Raw genomic sequence first — 19,234 nt, 5'->3', positions numbered from 1 at the left:
CAAAAGAGGGGCTGACCAATAAGGTTTCAACTGTTATTCGTAGAGGAAACCCCTCATAACATATAATGCAAATCCTTATATTCCTAGAGTTCTTGGGTACAGTTCGAACCCACAATCAAGACCTGTAGACAAGAAGCAAAAGGAGTGTCCAGTTGTCTAACGTAAAACAACTCAAAATCAATGCTATCACAGAAAGGCAATCAATGTCAGCAGTTCACATTGTCCGATAATGGGAAACAGATCTCAGCCAAAGATCTCACCTTGGTAAGTACAAGACAACCATCCACTGTAAAAACACTTCGGTGATTTGGTAGTCCCGAGCGTATGGGAAACGTCCCCAAAAAGTTATCTTTCAATGTGAAAACGGCAACGTTGTGAGCATCCCAAACGCACATTTATGAAGGTGCGCTTGAGAAATCATACAATTTAATTCCCCTTAAAATACAAAAAATTACAAAAGAAGTTCTATGCCAACTTTTTAGTCATCTACATTAGCCCAAAGACCCTAAATCATCTATTATCCAAAAAAGAGATATATGAACCATCTATATTGTATTAATAAAAAGCTGAAAAGAATGGTGGTCACCCGAAAATATTATTACAGGAATAAGGGATCACATTCTCACGTAGTCAAACGAAAGAGATTCCACACGAGTATGCCCTTCTACCGCGCGGCAACAAGTAACATTAGGAGAGAATCCCGTTATTTGTGGTATATAATGGCCAGAGGTGGCGCCACCAAAAGTCTACCCGACGTCGCTTACCTGTGTTAGGACAAGTATCACAATCGTTGTTTTCAGACTTGACTATCGATAAACAGAGGCAAGAAAACTTACCAACATTTAAACAGCGTGCCGGTCAGTCACATGACCACGTAGACGTTGTGTACGCAAACAACAGAGAAGGGGCCATCGCTGCAAGGAAATGTCCCGAATTGTCGGCCATATTGGAGTGCCCACCTACAACATCGGAAAAACTGCTTATTCACTATGTATATATCGCTGTGATGAACTATTCTACTGGTCATTGGCTAAGGATCCCGTAATTACGGAAAAACTGCCGTATGTGAATAACGTTATATATAAAAATAAACACAAGAATACTGTATTCCATACCGCGAACGGCAAAAAACGAGGGAAGACAGCAATCACTATCAGACCTTATTTATAAAAAAGCGGCCATATCTAAATGTCTGCCGCCCACAACAAACACATGAGTATAAGGGTATTGACAAGGTAACCCAAAGAACATATTTGTAAAGGACATCATAAATCAAGCGGGCTATGCATTGACATAGTCCCAACCTAGATCTTTGGCGTCTAAATAACCCACATTCTAAATTCTCCACAACTCAATATATCAAAAAATTGTCAAGGTTGGATTGCCACCCAAGAGACGTTATTACCATAAGTTCAATTTTAACTAGATTTATATCCCACTATCACGGTCATGTCTATGTTTAATATTATAAGCCAAATATCGGCAATATCGACAGGATGTATTAAAATGTGATTGTGCTACAGAGATACCACTATTAGTGACGGTATGTCAAACTTATATAGCGTTGAAAAGAATAGAAATACCCAACAAACAGGGAGAAAAAGACAAAAAGGAGTAGAAAAGAATATAGATGATATAAAAAAGGGATTACAAGCACTAGTCAACATATAGTACTTTTAGGTCAAAAAATCATCAAATCATTATATTCAGTATATACCATTTCCTGATATGGGGCAGTAAATATATTAGGTATACCCCATGCAGTAATTTACCTCAAATTTTCACCATTATACTATCTATCCAAGAAAATAATGAAGCTCTCTATCGGTATTGTGGCCCATTTTTATTGCCTTCAAACGACAAATCCATCTCGCTTCCTTTTGTCTAACCTGTAATTCACGATCACCGCCCCTAGCATTAATGGGCACATGGTCAATCCCGTAGAACCAAAAGGACGTGTCATCTGGGTGCATTTGTTTGTAATGTTCACTTACAGGATAACGAGTATCACAGTTTAGTATGGCCCTACGATGTTCTTGTATTCGGACCTTAAGAGAACGTACAGTGCTTCCTACGTAGATGGCATTACAACGACATCCCAATACATAGATCACGTGTGTTGTATTACAGTTGATGAAATGTGCAATTGTATGAGTTTTTGGTGTGTTATGTGTGAAAGTGGTCATTCTGTTTCTACCTTGCGGACATACATTACAGAAACCACAAGTGAAGAAGCCTTTCGGTTTAGGAGGAAGCCATGTAGTTTGTGTATTAGTCACATGGCTGGAACATAATATGTCACGTAGTGATCGCCCCTTGCGATAGGTAATAGCAGGTCTAGTAGGCAGACAATCGCCAAGGCCTGGGGTGTCTTTGAGGAGCCCCCAATTTTTCTTGAGGATCTTATAAACCCTACCACTGTTGTCATTGTACTGGGTGATGAGTCTGACTGTTGTGTCACGTATCGGTGTGGGTCTATCACAAAGTGTATCTTCCCTCTTAAGTTTTTGTGCTCTATTCATGGCTTTGTCAAGTAGTCGCCTATCATATCCTCATTTGAGGAATCTTTTTTTTTTATTCCAAAATCTTCTCAAGGTATATGTTGTCCTCACTACAATTCCTCCTTAATCGCGTCATCTCTCCAAATGGTATGTTGTTAATTACTGTACGTGAATGTGCACTGTCCGCATGTAAAATCGCATAACAGGCTGTTTCTTTTCTGTAAAGGGAGCTTTGTATGGTGCCATCTTTGATGTAAAATTCAATATCAAGAAAGTTGTTTTTTTCTTTATTATATGTCATGGTGAGCTTCACATTAAAGGGGTTAGCATTCAAGTATGTGTGGTATTCCTCAAGTGATTCCAAAGGTCCTGACCATAGGATGATAATATCGTCGATATACCTCCCCCAGAACACAATTTATTCAGTCCAGGGGGAGGCATGTCTGTGCCAGGCATACTCCCTCTCGAACCACCCCATGAAGAGGCAGGTGTAAGAGGGAGCAAATTTTGAACCCATGGCAGTCCCGAGTATCTGATGATACCATGTGGTGTCATGTAAGAAAAAATCGTTACTCAAAATAATATCTATCATCTCTAATGTCATCTTATTGGATTCATAATGGCCAGCAGGTTCCCTATCCAGGAAAGATTGTACAGCCAAAATCCCAAATTTTTTGTGAATCCATGTGTATAAGCTTTCCACGTCCATTGTGACGAAGTATAGCTCATCTGGCCACTGAAAATTGTTAAATTTAGTCAAGATATCTTTACTGTCCCTGATATATGAGGGAAGATCTAGGACATATTTTTGAAGTCTGGAATCTACAAATTCCGACAATTTTTCTGTTGGTGAATCAATCCCTGAAATAATAGGGCGGCCTGGAGGAAAAAGACCACCCTTATGTATCTTAGGTAAGATATAGATACAGGGATATCTCGGTTTGTCGATTCTCAAGTATCTGAACTCATCGTCAGACAATAAGCCAATATCTTTCCATTCACTTAATTTCATATTAATCCTGATGGTTAGGTTCTAAATAGGATTTGTTAGAACTCGCTGATAACAGCATGTATCACCTAATTGCCTAGCAATTTCAGTCATATAATCACAATGGTTCATAACCACAACATTACCGCCCTTATCAGCTTCTTTAATGACAATTGTGTTATCTAATTTCAATCTATTGAGCGCTTTCCGTTCATTGGCGGTAATGTTGTGTTTGATACGTGCCACTGGTCTGCTAGGTGTTTCCAGATCGTAGAGATCTTTACTCATTTTGTCATAAAAGACATCTATATTTGGATGGTAATTGAAAGCGGGTGTAAATTTGGATCTTGGCCTGAGCCCGCTATCCATATTACAATCTTGTTCGATGTCAAAGTGATTGAGTAGAGTTGTCATATCATGGTTCTCATCATCGTCTAAGCTAAGCAACAATTGTACATTCCGAATATCAGCCACCGTATGTGTGGAGTTTCTAGAACAAATAGGGGGATTTACACCTCTAGGTGTTTGTTGTGAAAAATAATACCTCAATTTCAAAGCTCTTGTAAATTTATACAGATCAATATGTACATCAGTGAGATCACCCCCCTGAGTTGGACAAAAGCTCAAACCTTTACTCAAGACCATCAATTCATCTTTGTCAAGAATTTTATTTGTCAAGTTAACAACCTTCAGGTCACAAATCTTATCATCATCATTATGTACCAGCATGTTAACAGATAAATCATCATTGGTAATTATGGTTTCCATTTCTTGGTTTGGCCTTGACCTATTCCTTTACCTGCCTTTGGACCTCCTACCGCCCCTCCTTGTTTTGGTTGGTCTTTTTTCTGTTGTATTCGACTGCTGATTCGGAGTTTTGCGAGCTCCTTCTGGAAAGAAGAAGCTCCCTCCTCTAAAGGGGTCTCATGTGATACATTAGAGACTGAACTGCCTACTGATGAGGAAACACTGCTAGTCGAGCGGACATCATCACTTTCTTCCCTATCCTCTCTAGTTCTCTTTCTTTCTTCTCCTCCTATGTGGAGTACCTGCTAGGTCGCGGACCCGAACCTGACTCTTGCTGTTCTTGCCATTACCAAAGCATCATCTGCATACAAAAGAACTGGAATCAGGTGCCTACCAACTAGAGACTGATCTTTACATTTTGTGTTTGGGAACTTATTTATACAGTTAATTTAAGGTGTAAATAGGTAAGGGGCAAAGACACACCCTTACCTGACTCCCCATTTAATCTGTAATGGCTGGTACACTCCTGCAAAGCTATAACTGACTTTGGCCGTAGCACAACGTATATTTGACTAAGTAAAGTTATTATTTTCCTCCATTCCTATTGATCTCATAGTCAACCACACTGTTACATAGTTGACAGTGAAATGCATTGCTAATGTTCATAACCCCTTTCCTAGCACTCATATATTTCCCTATTAGGAGATTTGAATTTAAGCTTTGTTCCACAGTGCTTAATTCCTTCTTAAAAAATATTGTTTATCTGACCGAATGCAATTTTCTTCTTCCAAAATTTCTAAAATTTCTAGTAGAATTCTACCCGGCAGCTTGGGAGATGAATCCCCCATGAGTGATCGAATGCAATTTTCTTCTTCCACATTTCTAACATTTCTAGTAGAATTCTACCCGGCAGCTTGGGAGATGAATCCCCCATGAATGATCGAATGCAATTTTCTTCTTCCACATTTCTAACATTTCTAGTAGAATTCTACCCGGCAGCTTGGGAGATGAATCCCCCATGAATGATCGAATGCAATTTTCTTCTTCCCACATTTCTAACATTTCTAGTAGAATTCTACTCGGCAGCTTGGGAGATGAATCACCCATGAGTGATCGAATACAATTTTCTTCCACATTTCTAACATTTCTAGTAGAATTCTACCCGGCTGCTTGGGAGATGAATCCCCCATGAGTGACCGAATACAATTTTCTTCTTCCACATTTCTAACATTTCTAGTAGAATTCTACCCGGCAGCTTGGGAGATGAATCCCCCATGAGTGATCGAATACAATTTTCTTCTTCCACATTTCTAACATTTCTAGTAGAATTCTACCCGGCAGCTTGGGAGATGAATCCCCCTTGAGTGACCGAATACAATTTTCTTCTTCCACATTTTTAACATTTCTAGTAGAATTCTACACAGACACTTCGGAGATGACTCAAGGAGGGAGAAGGACCAAACACCTTTTGGATCAGCCCTATTCCTCTTCCTGAAAGTAGGGACAATTCTAGATTGGGACCTAGATGTAGGTAGGCCTTCTCCCTCAAAAGCCCTCAGTACTTGAGTAAAGATGGGTGCCCATAAATCAATATTTCTAAAAATATCCACAGGGATCCCATCAGACCCGGGTGCTTTCCCTAAGCTGCTTTTGTTAATCTAGCAGATGCTTCATCCAGATCAAACGTCATAGGTCTACTGCTGGGGTCAAGGGGGATATGACTATCTAAGGCATCATTTGAGACCATCTGTTTGGGGTCAGATATCTTTCTGAAACCAGGCAATGTATGGAGGTGCTGTGACCTCCTTGAAAAATGGAGCAGAGGCAGTCTTCCACAACAATGTGGAATCTTTAATCTCACTTGCCATAACCAAATTGGCCTCTGCTTCCTCTTTAACTCTGTTTTTCTTTAATTGTAGTACCTTTTTTATATATCTGAGTCGACAATTTTGAATGTCTAAACAGTTCCTAGGGAGGGATGAGAGGTAAAGCGGTCATCAACTTTGTATGTTTCTGACTGCAAGATTTATCAAACCATCCTTGATGTTTAACGGTGTTCTTATTTCTAGGCAAGAAGGGCGTTAACGGAGTCTAAATTTGAGTCAAAAGAGATCCTGAAAATGCTATATTTGGCCTCCTCACCCATGCATATCTTAAAATCATTTGAACACTGTGTCAATAGAGTCGATAAAAATTAGGTTTGACCAGCTCCCCGTGTAATCCTACGTCCATTATTCCTTATAACTTCTATATCCTTTACAAAGTCAATGGAGTTGACTCCACTGCAACCAGTATGAGGACCCCACACAATCGGATTATGAGCACTCCTCCAAGCTGCCCTTACAGTGTAGTCACAGACTATACCAATTAGGTACAGGTGCTTGTCACCACTCTACTTGTAAAGGTGGGGTTAGGGGGTCTCAGAAGTCCCACATACATCATTAGTAAAGAGAAGTTTATACTTTATAAAAAATATAATTCAATGCTTCAGCATACAGGCTATGGGCAACATGTGATTGTTCCTCCCCAGATGGCGATCATCCCCCATATCTCCTTAGGTGGAAATGCAGAGAGGGGGGCGTTGAAGACCCCTGCCCATGTGACATACAGATCCTCCTCTCAATCAAGGATGCATTTTTCTAAATTGTTTCCCAATCTGCAGGGTTGCTCACCGTTTAATTATTATAATAGTTCATAATTAACTGCTGCTTGTCTTCTTCTGTTCAGAGACCCACAAATAGATATTATGGTGAGCCCATCTGTGTCCACAACATTTTCATTGGTTTGAGATGTCAAACTTGTTATTCCCTCTTTCGCTCTGATTTCTAGAAAGAATCGCAGGGGTGCGATAGATGAATACCTGTTAATGTGAAATGTTTCCACTGCTTATGTTCCTTGCAGGTATATCATCCTAAATTCGGCGATGAAACTGAACCAGCCATCCTTATCACTTTAGATGTAAGCCCCATGACGTATTAAAGTCTTCTTGGTGCAGTCTGACATTAGTAACAGGTCAGAAGCATGATGAAGGTGCAAATATTGCCTCTTGTGTGCACCCTTTTCAATTGGTGCACGCTGATTGCTGATGTCACATGAAGATTTCTCTATATGTACTGGTATGCTTTGTTTATTTAAAAGTGCCCCAGGTTAAGGGGGTCTGTAGGGCGGGATTGCCGCTGCCCCTCGGAGAGGTCAGCGACCCTGTACACCAGCTGTCAGGCCAGATTGACCATGGTAAATGTGGAGGCAGGTCCACCATGACATGCCAGCAGGCAAATCTATGGTGTCATTCCAAAGACACCCCCATCAAGGTGGCAGAGGCCAAAGTTGCATCTGCAGGAGTACCATTACTAATGCCCATGTCCCTCACACTGGGATTTTTCTTTCAGTGTGTGGGGGACATTTTTTGCTTTTTCTCTATTTGGCTTCCATTGTCCACATGGCAGGCCCTGACAGAAAGGATGCCGACAGGAATGGCAGCGTGGGGTTCACCATATATGCGGCAGCCCCTACACATGCCTTTTCCTCAGGAGTACGGCATACCTTCGCGCTCTGAAGTAGACAAGGTAATCGAGCCTTCGGTGCACGGGACATCTACCAATTGTAGCAGCTAACTTGTTATTGCCCTCCTCTCAATTAGGGCTTATGTGTCGGGCTAGGACATGCTAACACCTTTGTGGTTTTGCTAAAGCCGCATTTGAAAACACATCCCCAACAGATCCAGACAATGCTTCTGAGATAAATTAACTATGTGCTGTCTCCTGCACCTACTTGATAAGAGATGCAGACATTTCAGTGAATCACCAGTCACCTACAGGAGCCTGCAAGAAACACATGACCATACATTCTTTGGCACAGCCACTGATAGTATTATGATAGTCACAGTGGAGTGGTGTGGCTCTCTGGTTAGAGGCGGCAGACCCGGGAGCAGAAGTTGGCCCGGGACCAGGGTTCGATTCCCGACGCGACAGGGTCTTGGGCCAAGGTCAGCGGACTCGACAATTCTCGCCTCGGTGCCTACTCTAACCATGGATCCCACTCAGCAACTCTGGGCAACAGCTTGCTTAATCTCCACTTATGGCCCCATCAGCGCCGGGGATGCTTGTAGGGGCCATCTCACAGGGAAAGCTAGGATGGGTTCCCCAGCGGTTTACAGCGCCGGGACGCCCCATTGCTGGGGCAGCTGTGCGCTTTACAAGTCTACAACATTTACAACATTTACAAATTTACAGTGCAGAGGTCACCCAGGGACCAAAATCAGATTCTTGTGTCCCTGGTGAATTTATAAACGTGATATGATGTGAATTCCTCTGATGCCAGTGGGTGTCAAAGTCCATGTGCTATCACCCCAACTTCTCCCATGAGTTGAATTTGGCGAAAAAATGAATGTTATTTTTTTATCTAATTGTTACTATCACAGGCAATGCTGCAAGGAAAGCGTTTATTACATGGGGTGGTTGTGCGATCTCCCAGTTTAATAAACCCACAAACCCATCTTGGGTCCAGTCCGGCTTGTTTGTAAAAGTTTAGCTCAACACTGGGTAGCTGTGGCTTTGAGCAGTCATGCTTAAACAGAAGAACACGTGCAAAGCATTTAGAAAAACCAAAATAGCTGAAAAAGAAATAAACACGACACAAAGTAAATCCAGCCCAAATTTGTAAAACCAGCTCGCATTTTATTTATTTTTAGTGACCAAAATGAACAGAATCCACCTGAGGGTTTCGGAGATAAAAATGATTACGCGAATAGTAAATCACTGTTTTTCACTCAAATCGCAAACAAGCAATGGCGACTACAGGAGTTGGCAGTTACTTTGTAAAGTTTTGTAAAGTTGTTGTCGGCCACTCTGGCTCTCTTTGAGTGACCAACCCCAGCAGGGAGCAAGGCACAGGGGCCAATAAGGCTTGGTATGACACACACCTTGAAGTCAAAGCAGTCTCCAGTACATGTCTAGGTTCAAGGGGCGAACCACCATAAACTTCAATGGAGTGGTCCTGATGCAAGGGATACAGGATACTGGAGAGGCTGATTCTGTAATGGGGGTCTTCCTGGGGCTACTCCTCGATCCATGGGTCATGCTGCGGTGACTTTGGCCACAGGGGGCAATGTACCGCGAAGTCCGGTTGAAGTCCAGCCAAAAACTAGTTGCCACTTGTCTACTGGTCTCTTGTTACAGCGAAACTAGTGGTTCCCTTTAAATTAGGCTAGTGTCCATCTTTGGTGACCACACTGCACTTCAATGGCTCACCTGGGTCAAGCAGACTAGGGTGCGACCTTTGAGCATCAAGACTTGGTCTCCCGGGCTACGCTTCAAAGATCACTGGTGGTCAAGCAATTGTGGCTACCAAGTCAGGTTTCTTCACCTTTTGCTGCCCTGTAACTGTAACAGGAAGTCAGCCAACTGACTCTTAGGACCTCATTTATGGGGTTTTGGCATGGGGCAGTGCAACGCAGGCATTTTTTGTTTTTTATTTTCAGGTTTTTTATAGCGCTGGCTAGACCCGGAGGTATCAGAGTGCTTTACAAGAGTATCAGACAATAATAGCAGGTTACATCTTTACAAAGGTTAAACGGTTATTAGAGCATGGAAATATAGTGACAAGTAAGGTTGGGACAAACAAAAAGGAACATATAGGTCAGGGAAAAAGCAGGCAAACGGAGAGATTCCGGGGGGGGGGGGCGGGTAAGAGCAGGGGAAGTAGACAGAGAATGGAGGAGGGAAAGAGGATAGAGGATAGGAGGGTGAGAGACACAGCATGGCAAGAGGAGGGGGGAGGGTGAAGGGGACACAAATCGGAAGACGAGTCAAAACTGCGCCCAAAGTCCAGTAAACTGTGATCCCAGGGGGAGTGGTATCATTACCCCATCTCTGTTGCGAGAGGCTACCTAAGCGCAGTGGACTCTCTCAGAGAGGTCTCTGAGACTCCAAGGCCTACTTACTGGGTCCTTCCCCAAAAAGGGGAGAGGGAGTGCTTTGGCCAGGGGTGCCATACCATACCTCAATTGTGAGTGGCTCCCTTGGTGCTGTGGACTCTCTCAGCGGGTAAGCTGAGACTCCAGCGTATATATCTTGGATCTTTCCCCAACAAGGGGAGAAGGAATGCTTAGTCAAAGGGCACAAAAGGATAGGGAGCTAGGCGGTGTAGCGGGAGAGGGGAAAGATTCAGGTGAGAGGGGAAAGGAGCAAAGGAAGTAGACAAAGAATGAAAGAATGCTGAATGGGAACAGATAGCTAGGAGACAAGGAAAAAGCAGGGTAACAGAAATATGATGGGGGGGTGGGTGGGCAAGACGGGGAGAAAAACTGTGCCCAAAGTCCGACTGGGTAGGTGACAGTCAGGGGATGAACCAAGGTCGATCTCCTCAATAGCTGAACAGAGCAGCTCCATTGGGCGTCGTACATAGAGCTCGGACTCCGCTGTCAGGATGGAGATCAGGAGTATGCTCAGAGATTGTCATTGTGCGTAGATTAGGTGGTGGAGGCTTCCATCCCTAGATGGTGGGCTGGTCTGGAGAGACGCAGGAGAGTTTGCCCAAAGACCGGCTGGGTAGGTGATGGTCAAGGAGGGAATCCATAGCCCATCTCCCCTTTAGCTAGCGAGGTAGCTCCACCGGGCATCAATCGAAATGGCTAGGTCTCAGCTGTCGAGGGAAAGATTTCAGGGAAACTGTCCTGGAGGGTGAGCAGGAACAAAGTTGGGGGAGGGCTGATCAGGATCTGGACGATGATCCATAATTTTGGACCAGGACAGAAAGAGCATCGAGGAGGGTCTCACTGGGGCTGCCATCTTGAGGTCAGGCAAGGGGCATGAGAGCTTGAGGATCAGATTCAGATAGTCCCATTAATCTCTATAGCCCAGAAGGAAAAGTGGGTGTAAGCAAGCCAGTTTATCAGTTCTGCAATATTCTTTAGGGCTCTGTATTTCCGCAGTGTGAACAGTCAGACGCCTCTTGTTATTATCTGTAATCGATGACTTACTCGGTCGCCATTTTAAAGTCAGGCACCGTTCATCCGAAAATCATCTTAAAGTCCCATTTGGATGTAAAACGCGTGATAGAGATCAGGGTGTGTATAATATTCCCACTACCACGGATAGAGTAATCTCACAGTTACACGCACATGCATTCATCATACGCTAGGGCCCATTTCACTAATATACGCTCAAATACTCTACCAGCAATAAACCTGTGGAAAGAAAACTCCTAATCACCCTGCATCTATATCGAGGTCGATAAGACCTGGTTTTTGTGACTGTCCTTAAACACAATCTATACAACATATACAGCAATGATCAAAATGTAAACCCAATAATTGACAAGAAAGAATATCCAACACCATGTTTAAAAGTATATTGCTTTATCTAAAATTAGTCAAAGTAAATCAATTAGAGTAAATCATTTTCTCATAGTTACCTATTCTAGCTAAATGTCAGAACGGGTCAGGGCAAGTCTCTCGGTAAAAGTCTCTCAAGACGAAGTCCTTTCAGCATCGATCCTCAGCAACGCAGATTCGGTACGCGGCAAAGGCAAATGGCAAGTGGCAAGTGGCAAGTGGCAAAAAACCCTCTCTAGGCTAACATTTCTTATAGTGTCTAAGACAATAGAAAGATACATTGGAAACATAGAAAAAGTTGTAATATCCGCCGGACCTGCTGAGCAGAGCGAGAAGGAAAGGATGTAACATCGCTACATTTGAAAATCTCCGCTCAGGAAAAGTTCACAAAATAAAGACTACGGAACAGGAACCAAGAAATAAATTGTATCTGGTTAGTTCTACTTCTCCTCGGCAATCGAGCCATAGTTCACAGTCTTTCTCTAAGGCTCCTTTGTTTCCCAAGGCTGCCAAGGACGTTTTTATTTCACTTGGAGATCTCCCAAAACTGCTGCTGTCCTCATGGAAAGTTTTCAAGCAAGCAAGCAAGGACCATGGTCAGTTAGCTTCAGGACCATTTCCAGCAGGGGTCTTCCTCGTCACAGTTTTCATATTATAAATCACAGCCAGGCTCACAAATCGGCCATCTTTTCTAGGCCACCATAGGCCACAATAGACCATCTTAATTAAAGAGACAAAACAATCGTTACTACAGCATAATGATTAAACAGTGTTAACCCCACTAATACCCTTATGTGTATGTATTTATCTAGCTCTTGCAACATAGAAAAGCATTAATTCGGAAAGCGTTTTGTGCTCAAAAATAAACGGCACATAGCAACGTTTAAACATGAAAACACGCACATTATAGTTAATCAGCACGTTTATGCATACCCACGTGTAACTCTCTCTTTTGTTAAGACAAACGGATTGATTAATATAAACACACTTGCACAAGACAAATAATTAATTATTAATAAATTAGTACAACGAATAAACATGCCAGAGCTTCAAAAGCCCCTGAATTTTCAAACTGAAAACTCCGCTCCAGCACGCGAAAATATATTGCAAGTTGCAGGCATTACTATTTAGTTACCTTGCTGCACTGCCCTAGGTCAAAGTGAAAGGACAGGGATGAACCGTATTTTTCCAATGAGGTGCATTCCTGTTCTTTCCCATGCACCGGTGCCGTTTTGGCAGCCTAGCGCCAACGCAGGCACCCTTGTACCATGGTGCAAGGGTGCCTGTGTTGCAGGCAGGATTGTTTTTGTGCAGGAAAGCACACCTTCCTGCACAAAAAGAATCCATGAGGTGTTTTGCTCCTCTTATGTGTGCTGCAGAATGCAGCCCATGTGGAAAGAGGAAATAATGAGGAGAAATAAAGATATTTCTCCTCGTTACATTTTCCCTGATGGAGGCATAAGATTTTGACACTTTCCCAGGTTGGCAAGTCCTTTTAAATCTGGGAATGCGCCAAAACCCATGGGTGTTGCGTGGGAACACCCACCACAATGTCCATGGAATACCTCTATTATTAGTAAGGTGATGCAACAATTTGCGATGCGTTGCCTTACTCAAGAAACATGAGCCCATTTAAAGCATTGCATCATGGCTTTGCGTAGCTTCATAACTCTGACTGAGAGCCTTGTGTCACACATGTACCACTTTGCATGGTGCAAACGTGACACAAGGCTCTCATAAATATGCCTCTTAGAGTAATTTCTGACTGGGGCTGAGGGACAACTTTTCCTTGAGGAGGGCATCACAAGCAGAGTCCTCTCTTTGCTAGCCCAGGTGCAACAGCTGCAGTCCAGTCTTTTCAGCAGCATCTCCTTGCCAGGTCTAGGGTACAGCAGGGAAGTCCTTCTATAGTCCTCTCTGCAGTGCAGGCGTGGTCTGATATCTGGGTGCCAGGGATGTCACTTTCATGCCTATAAATTACCTTAGAGATATGCGCTAATACCCAATGGGTTACAAGGTCCCTCCGACCTCATGACGACATCCTGCAAAGTGTGGCATCTAGCTACCCAAGAATGCAATATTTTGCCCCATCCCAAAATGGCAGAACACCTCTTTCAATGTGTGGAGGTTGGTAGCTGACGCTAGAGGTGTGGCAACCTAAGAGATACACGCTCACTGGAAAAATGGGTGTCAACTGTTGACCCGTTTCTTAATTTAATTAAGTCTTTATTTCGATCATGCTGATCATATTAGACACACAAAATATATACATTGTCTTAACAAATACATTATACTTCATCAGCACGTAACAATGAACACAATCATGACAATTTTGCTTGTTGCTATATCAAAAAAATACATTCTAAAAAAGCAATTTAAAAATCCTGATCAATCATTAAAAACAGATATATTAAAACAATTTAGTACACTGGACAGGCAGTTATATAGCTTACTTTACAATTCATCCAGTACTAAATTGATTAAAACATGAAAAATGATTTACACTATATACAAGAAGCCTGGGCGGTTATCAAAAATACAGAACAGTAGAAATACAACATACAATATATTAAGAGCGATCACTGTGGTCTACTGTTCTTAAAAAATCTGTTCGAAGTCTCCACAGCCAGCCTAATCATTTTGACCCCTTTCTGTCCATGATGCCAATATGTTTACCAGAACAAAAGAGCAGACGCTCTTGTGTGTGTCCACCATTTCCCCTTGTCTGCTTCCCCTTTGAAGCTCTGCTTTTGGGCTCACAACCTGTTTGGCCATAGTGCCAGGGAGAAGTAACACCTCTTCCAACAGTAGTATCTTTTGTGTTTTTTCCTGCGAGTTGTTCACACCTCCCTCTAGGAAGGAGAAGTCTACCGTGTGGCCAGCAACCATAAATGGTCACTGAAAAACTTTGGGCAGCAGAGTGACAACTTTTCTAAAGTTGCTATTTCATTAAAATGTAGGTTAAATTCGACTTGGGCATCAAGTCTGTTTTAATGCAACAATTCTTTTTATACCTTGAAGTGCCAACATTAATAACCCCTTTCAGAAGCTAGCACAGCTGAGTTGTCAACATGTAGCCCTGCACTTGCCAATGAGGCTCTTAGCCTTTCTAAAGTAAAAATGTTAATTTGGGATTTTTACTGACAGGGCATGTAAAAAAACATGTCCTACGTTTTTGATATACAACTACCCTGTCTTAGGGTATGATAGACCTGCCCCAGGGGTGACTTTTATATTAAAAAGGAAGGTCTGCAATCTGTAAATATTTTAAATGGGAAAGTTGAGTGAGCAGTTTGAAAACTGCTCTATCAGCCAGCAATGGCAGGCTGGGAGTTATGCTTTTAGTTTGTCACACTTGTGGTAGAACAAAAAGTGCTGGATCCATGTAAGGCACTTTAACTTACAGGCCCTCGGTACCCTTGCACCATATACTAGGGACTTATAAGTTAGCTCATGCCAATTGTGGGTGAGCCAGTCAGACATACTCCTTTTACAGGTCTGAGCACTGGCACTGAGGCCTGGTTGGTCAGGGCGTAGTGCACTTTCAGACTCGAAAACCCAGCAGCATCGGTCCAAATCTTTGGAGAAGAAGGCACAGACGGCCAAAAAATAATGTAAAATCATACAACACAGATCAGTCACCCAGAGCTATGTTTAATACATTTCCTTTGGTTTGGAATCTAAAGCAGATGGTTGTCACATGTGAATGAAAGTGGAGCTAGGCTGGTCCTGCTCACCTGAGAATAACCTTAGATCACTGCCTGAACTAGTCAAGAGATTTCCTTTGGAAGCACTTACACTGCTTGTGCACCAATGACCTGTTATGAGAATACTGAGGTGTTTACATATTCACAAGAGTCAGGAGTTGATCTTTGGAGTGTGCCACGTTTACACAGAAGTGATACCACAGTTACACTCAAAAGCAGGACCACAATCTGAGCCACTTGGATGGCATTAAAAGCAGTAAACGAGGAACCATTATCCTTCTCCACAGTGCCTGTAGGGTCAGAAAACAAATACCAGTCATTTTTACCACAACCTCCCTTTACCTTTCAATAATTTCAATTATTTTAAATATTCACAAAGTTGTGTCTTTGCGTTACACAATGAGTTGTACAAAGAAACGTACAGCCTTATTCACAAAGGTCAATCACACAGAAAGGATGAGAAGCAACACAATCACAATTAGCTCTATTCAGTAAGAAGTACAATTTCAAACAAGTTAGTCCATAACTTCCAGTTTTAATAGGATATTCTTTTATTCTTTTGGTGATTCCGATATCTTCCTTTGATCATTTCAAACATACAGATGCAACCAACGTGATTCACCCCTAAACAAGGGCTTCTTCAGGGCACTATAGCTAAAATGTAGCAATCAATCAACAAGAAGGTGGCCAAAGTCCTGCCACGACTCCAAGTTCCTCATCACCCTAAATATACAGTCCTGTAGTTATGCACTTGAGAAAAGTTTATTCCTGAGTATATACAGCAATGCGACATTCACACCATGTCCAATGAGATGTGTTAGTACCTAATCTAATCGAATCTAGTCAATTTGTAGAGCGCATGGCTACCCGGGGGCCTCCCAGCGCTAAATTAGACCAGTGGATCAACAAATTCGGCCCAGACAGGAAATGAGTGGGGGAAAGTTAGAGAAAAGCCATGTATTAAGAGCCTTCTGGAACGCAGGTTCGGATTCAGACTGGCGCAGTGAGAGAGGCAGGGAGTTCCTGAGACTGGGTGTCAGAAGTTTGAAGGAATGGCCACCCCATCTAGATTTATGGATTCTGGGTGTTGTTACAAAAAAGGAGTTTGTGGACTAAAGATCTGCCAGGCCTGTAAGGTTTAACAAGGGCATGAAGAATTTGAGGCCCCTTACTGTGAAAAGTCCTGAAGACAATGCACATGGATTTAAACTGGACGCGTTGCTCTATGGGTAGCCAATGTAAGTCGGCCAGGAGCCCTACTTGCGGACCGGTGCTTTGGGACTTCTAGGAGAAGAAGCTCAGCAGCTTTTTGACCAGTCTGTAGTCTCTTCTTAACATACCATAGGCACCCTAAGTTAAGGGAATTCTCGTAATCCAACCGAGATATGATCAAGGCTGGATGGCAAGTCTCTGTGCCAGGGGGGATAAGAGATCCATCACTTTCCTTAAAAGCCTTAGAGTCCCAAAGCATTTTGACGCTGGCGAGTTTGCTTGAACTTTCACTGTAGACCTGTCATCTAACCAGAGGCCAGGACTCATTATTTTGTTTTTCAGGGTAGGAGCAGCTCCTAAGCATTCCGGCCAAGGGAGGGGCTCACTCTTGTCAAAGTTGTTGCCTAACAGTATAAGCACCTTCTTGTCCCTGTTCATTTTGAGGAAGCATTTGACATCTAGTTGGTCACCTCTTCAAGGCAGAGAACATGTTGATTACAGTTAGACCCCAGTTTGCCTCTCCGAGGATTGTTAATCGATATTCCACTTCATAAACATGAGGTCTGCCAGCTGTTGAGTACCCCCCTGTCACCAATCTGAAAAAAAATTAATCTAGGTATAGTCATGTGTTTGAAGCAAGGGGCGGTCTAGTCCAGCATACCATAGAAACAAAAAGAAAACAGAAAGTAGTACCCACATTAACTATCAAAAACCACCCCCCACCCACACTAGGCAATAGTGACCTAGTGAATCCCACCACCACCTAAAAAACAAACATAAAAACCCAACATGTGAACCATTGAATACACCTAAGGGAGCAGACAATGCTGCGGCAATCGATGCCCTCATTGAATACTTATTATGGGTAGATAGCTGTAGGGTTACTAGAGAAGGGTTATTTGAGGTGTACAGGCTAGTAACAAAGATAATCAGCTTGCGGGAACGAAAAGTGAATGACAGTGTTTTCAGATGAGCCAGGGAGCACTTGAGGCTCTATGGAAGACGTCTGCACTGGCAGAAACGTGGCAGTCCGGAGGCGAGCGCTCCGGGGTGGTATGGGACGAAGAATGTTTGTTAGGGCCCAGCTGCTTGCAAAAGGTCATTACCTCCAATGGAGTGTCAAAGCATCGGGCTCTGTCACCCCCAATCACATGGAGCCTCGCTGGATATAACATGACATACTTAAGCCCCTGCTTGCGTAGTAGGGCTTTTGAGTCGTTGAATATTTGCCTCGCCTCATCGACAGCAAGTGTAAAGTCAGTTCAAATTGAGATCATAGTGCCTTGATACTCTAATGGACCTTTGCTCAAAGAGGGTTAATTGAAGAGCAGTGTCACGTCCCTGTAATTAAGCAAGCAAGCCACAATGGGATGAAGGTAGACCCCCAGGGGAGGGACTGGGACCCAGTGATCTGTGAGCCCTTTCCACCACAAACGTAGACGTGAAGTGTTGGGTGCAAATAGATCAGAGATCAATCTCTACACAAAGTGGTCAGAGTGCCACATGCCCGTGGATTCCGCAAGGCCCACTATGCAAATATTATTCCTGCATGAGTGTGCTACGAGGTCCTCATTCTTTAAAATCACCTTCCAGAGATGCTCTGTCTTCTCCAATCTCTGGCTCAGGGAGATCGCCCCATCCTCCAGACCAGAAACACGTTCCTCCCCGGCATCAAGGCGAGTACCATGGCGCTCTGAGCAGTCGGTCCAGCTGCACCTCCCGGGTGACAAAACAGGAATTGATGGCACGGAAGCCAGTCCGGAGCTCTGCCATGATAGCAGCAGAACCTCACTGTGGGTGTGCATGCTGAGTCGCACCATGCCCATCCTCTGCATCAGATAGGGAGTCAAACTTCCCTGTCGCCTTGGCGCGGTCGAAGGTGAGCTTACGTTGCTTGGGATCCCCATGACCCATGACGGACAGACACAAGGCACACAACAGTGGTAACAGTGGTAAGGACTCGTGAGCGCCACGCATGGGAATGGAGTTGTTGTGGCAGAGGAGGCGTCAACTGACCAGAGTCCACCCAATCCCACAGATGTAAATGGGGGTCCCAAGTAGGGCCACTAGCCAAGCAGCGTCGAGGAAAGTAGCCCCAAATCAGCCCAGCAAGCACAGGGGCAGTGCATGTGGTGGAGGGCAGGCGATACGCTTGCATGATCAAAAGGAGCATCAGGTGGACTTGGGGGCAGGTCAGGGGTCTCGTGGCTTGGGCGTGAGCCCTGGTGGAAATCGCTAGGTGAGTTACCCCACTAGAGTTTCCCCCACCTTGAGGGCAGGTGGATGTCTCACATCTGGTTGAGATGGCCCCACATTATATTTTCGTTGTGTGTGAGATGACACAAAGTGTAAATTTCCTTACCACCCAAAGTCTTTTTTCAGATTGCTCTTTTGCGAAGCTTTGCTCCCACCAACCCCTGCAGTACGAACCATGAGGGTAGGTGCAGGGATAGAGAGGGTTACATTTCTAAGTCACTGCTTCGGGGGCGAAAGTAGGGGTGGGCAGAACTCGTGGAATTTCACTCCAGGGAATTCCGCCGAGTTACAAAAACAAAGCGGTTTTCCCTCACGTTCCACCAACGGGCTGAAAATATGCTGCTTGCACTGCAATTTAGTGCCAGTAGGAAGAGCCGCGCTGAAAAATCTTTACATACTGCACCATTCATTGCGCAAGAGTGCGCGCCCTTTCGAGTTGACTTTGCTGAAAATCCACTTGAACGGCAACCAACGGGCTCAAGCAGCAGCC

The 19,234-nt window shown here is 43.6% G+C and overlaps 1 protein-coding gene across 1 annotated transcript in view; it reads right to left on the bottom strand.

Moving 5' to 3' along the window:
* Window positions 1-13,774: 13,774 nt before the first annotated feature.
* Window positions 13,775-19,234, bottom strand: part of LOC146863780 (polymeric immunoglobulin receptor-like) — a 291,482-nt gene continuing 286,022 nt past the window's right edge. The window contains exon 7 of the mRNA XM_085628016.1: window positions 13,775-15,566. Within this exon, the coding sequence (XP_085484142.1) occupies window positions 15,391-15,566 (176 nt within the window). The 3' untranslated portion in view covers window positions 13,775-15,390. The remainder of the gene's footprint in view (window positions 15,567-19,234) is intronic.

This window comes from Triturus cristatus, chromosome 2_1, assembly GCF_964204655.1.
Source record: "Triturus cristatus chromosome 2_1, aTriCri1.1, whole genome shotgun sequence".
Classification (NCBI taxonomy): Eukaryota; Metazoa; Chordata; class Amphibia; order Caudata; family Salamandridae; genus Triturus; species Triturus cristatus.
The sequence above is the reverse complement of the archived record's forward strand: the minus strand, read 5'-3'. Positions and strand labels throughout refer to the sequence as shown.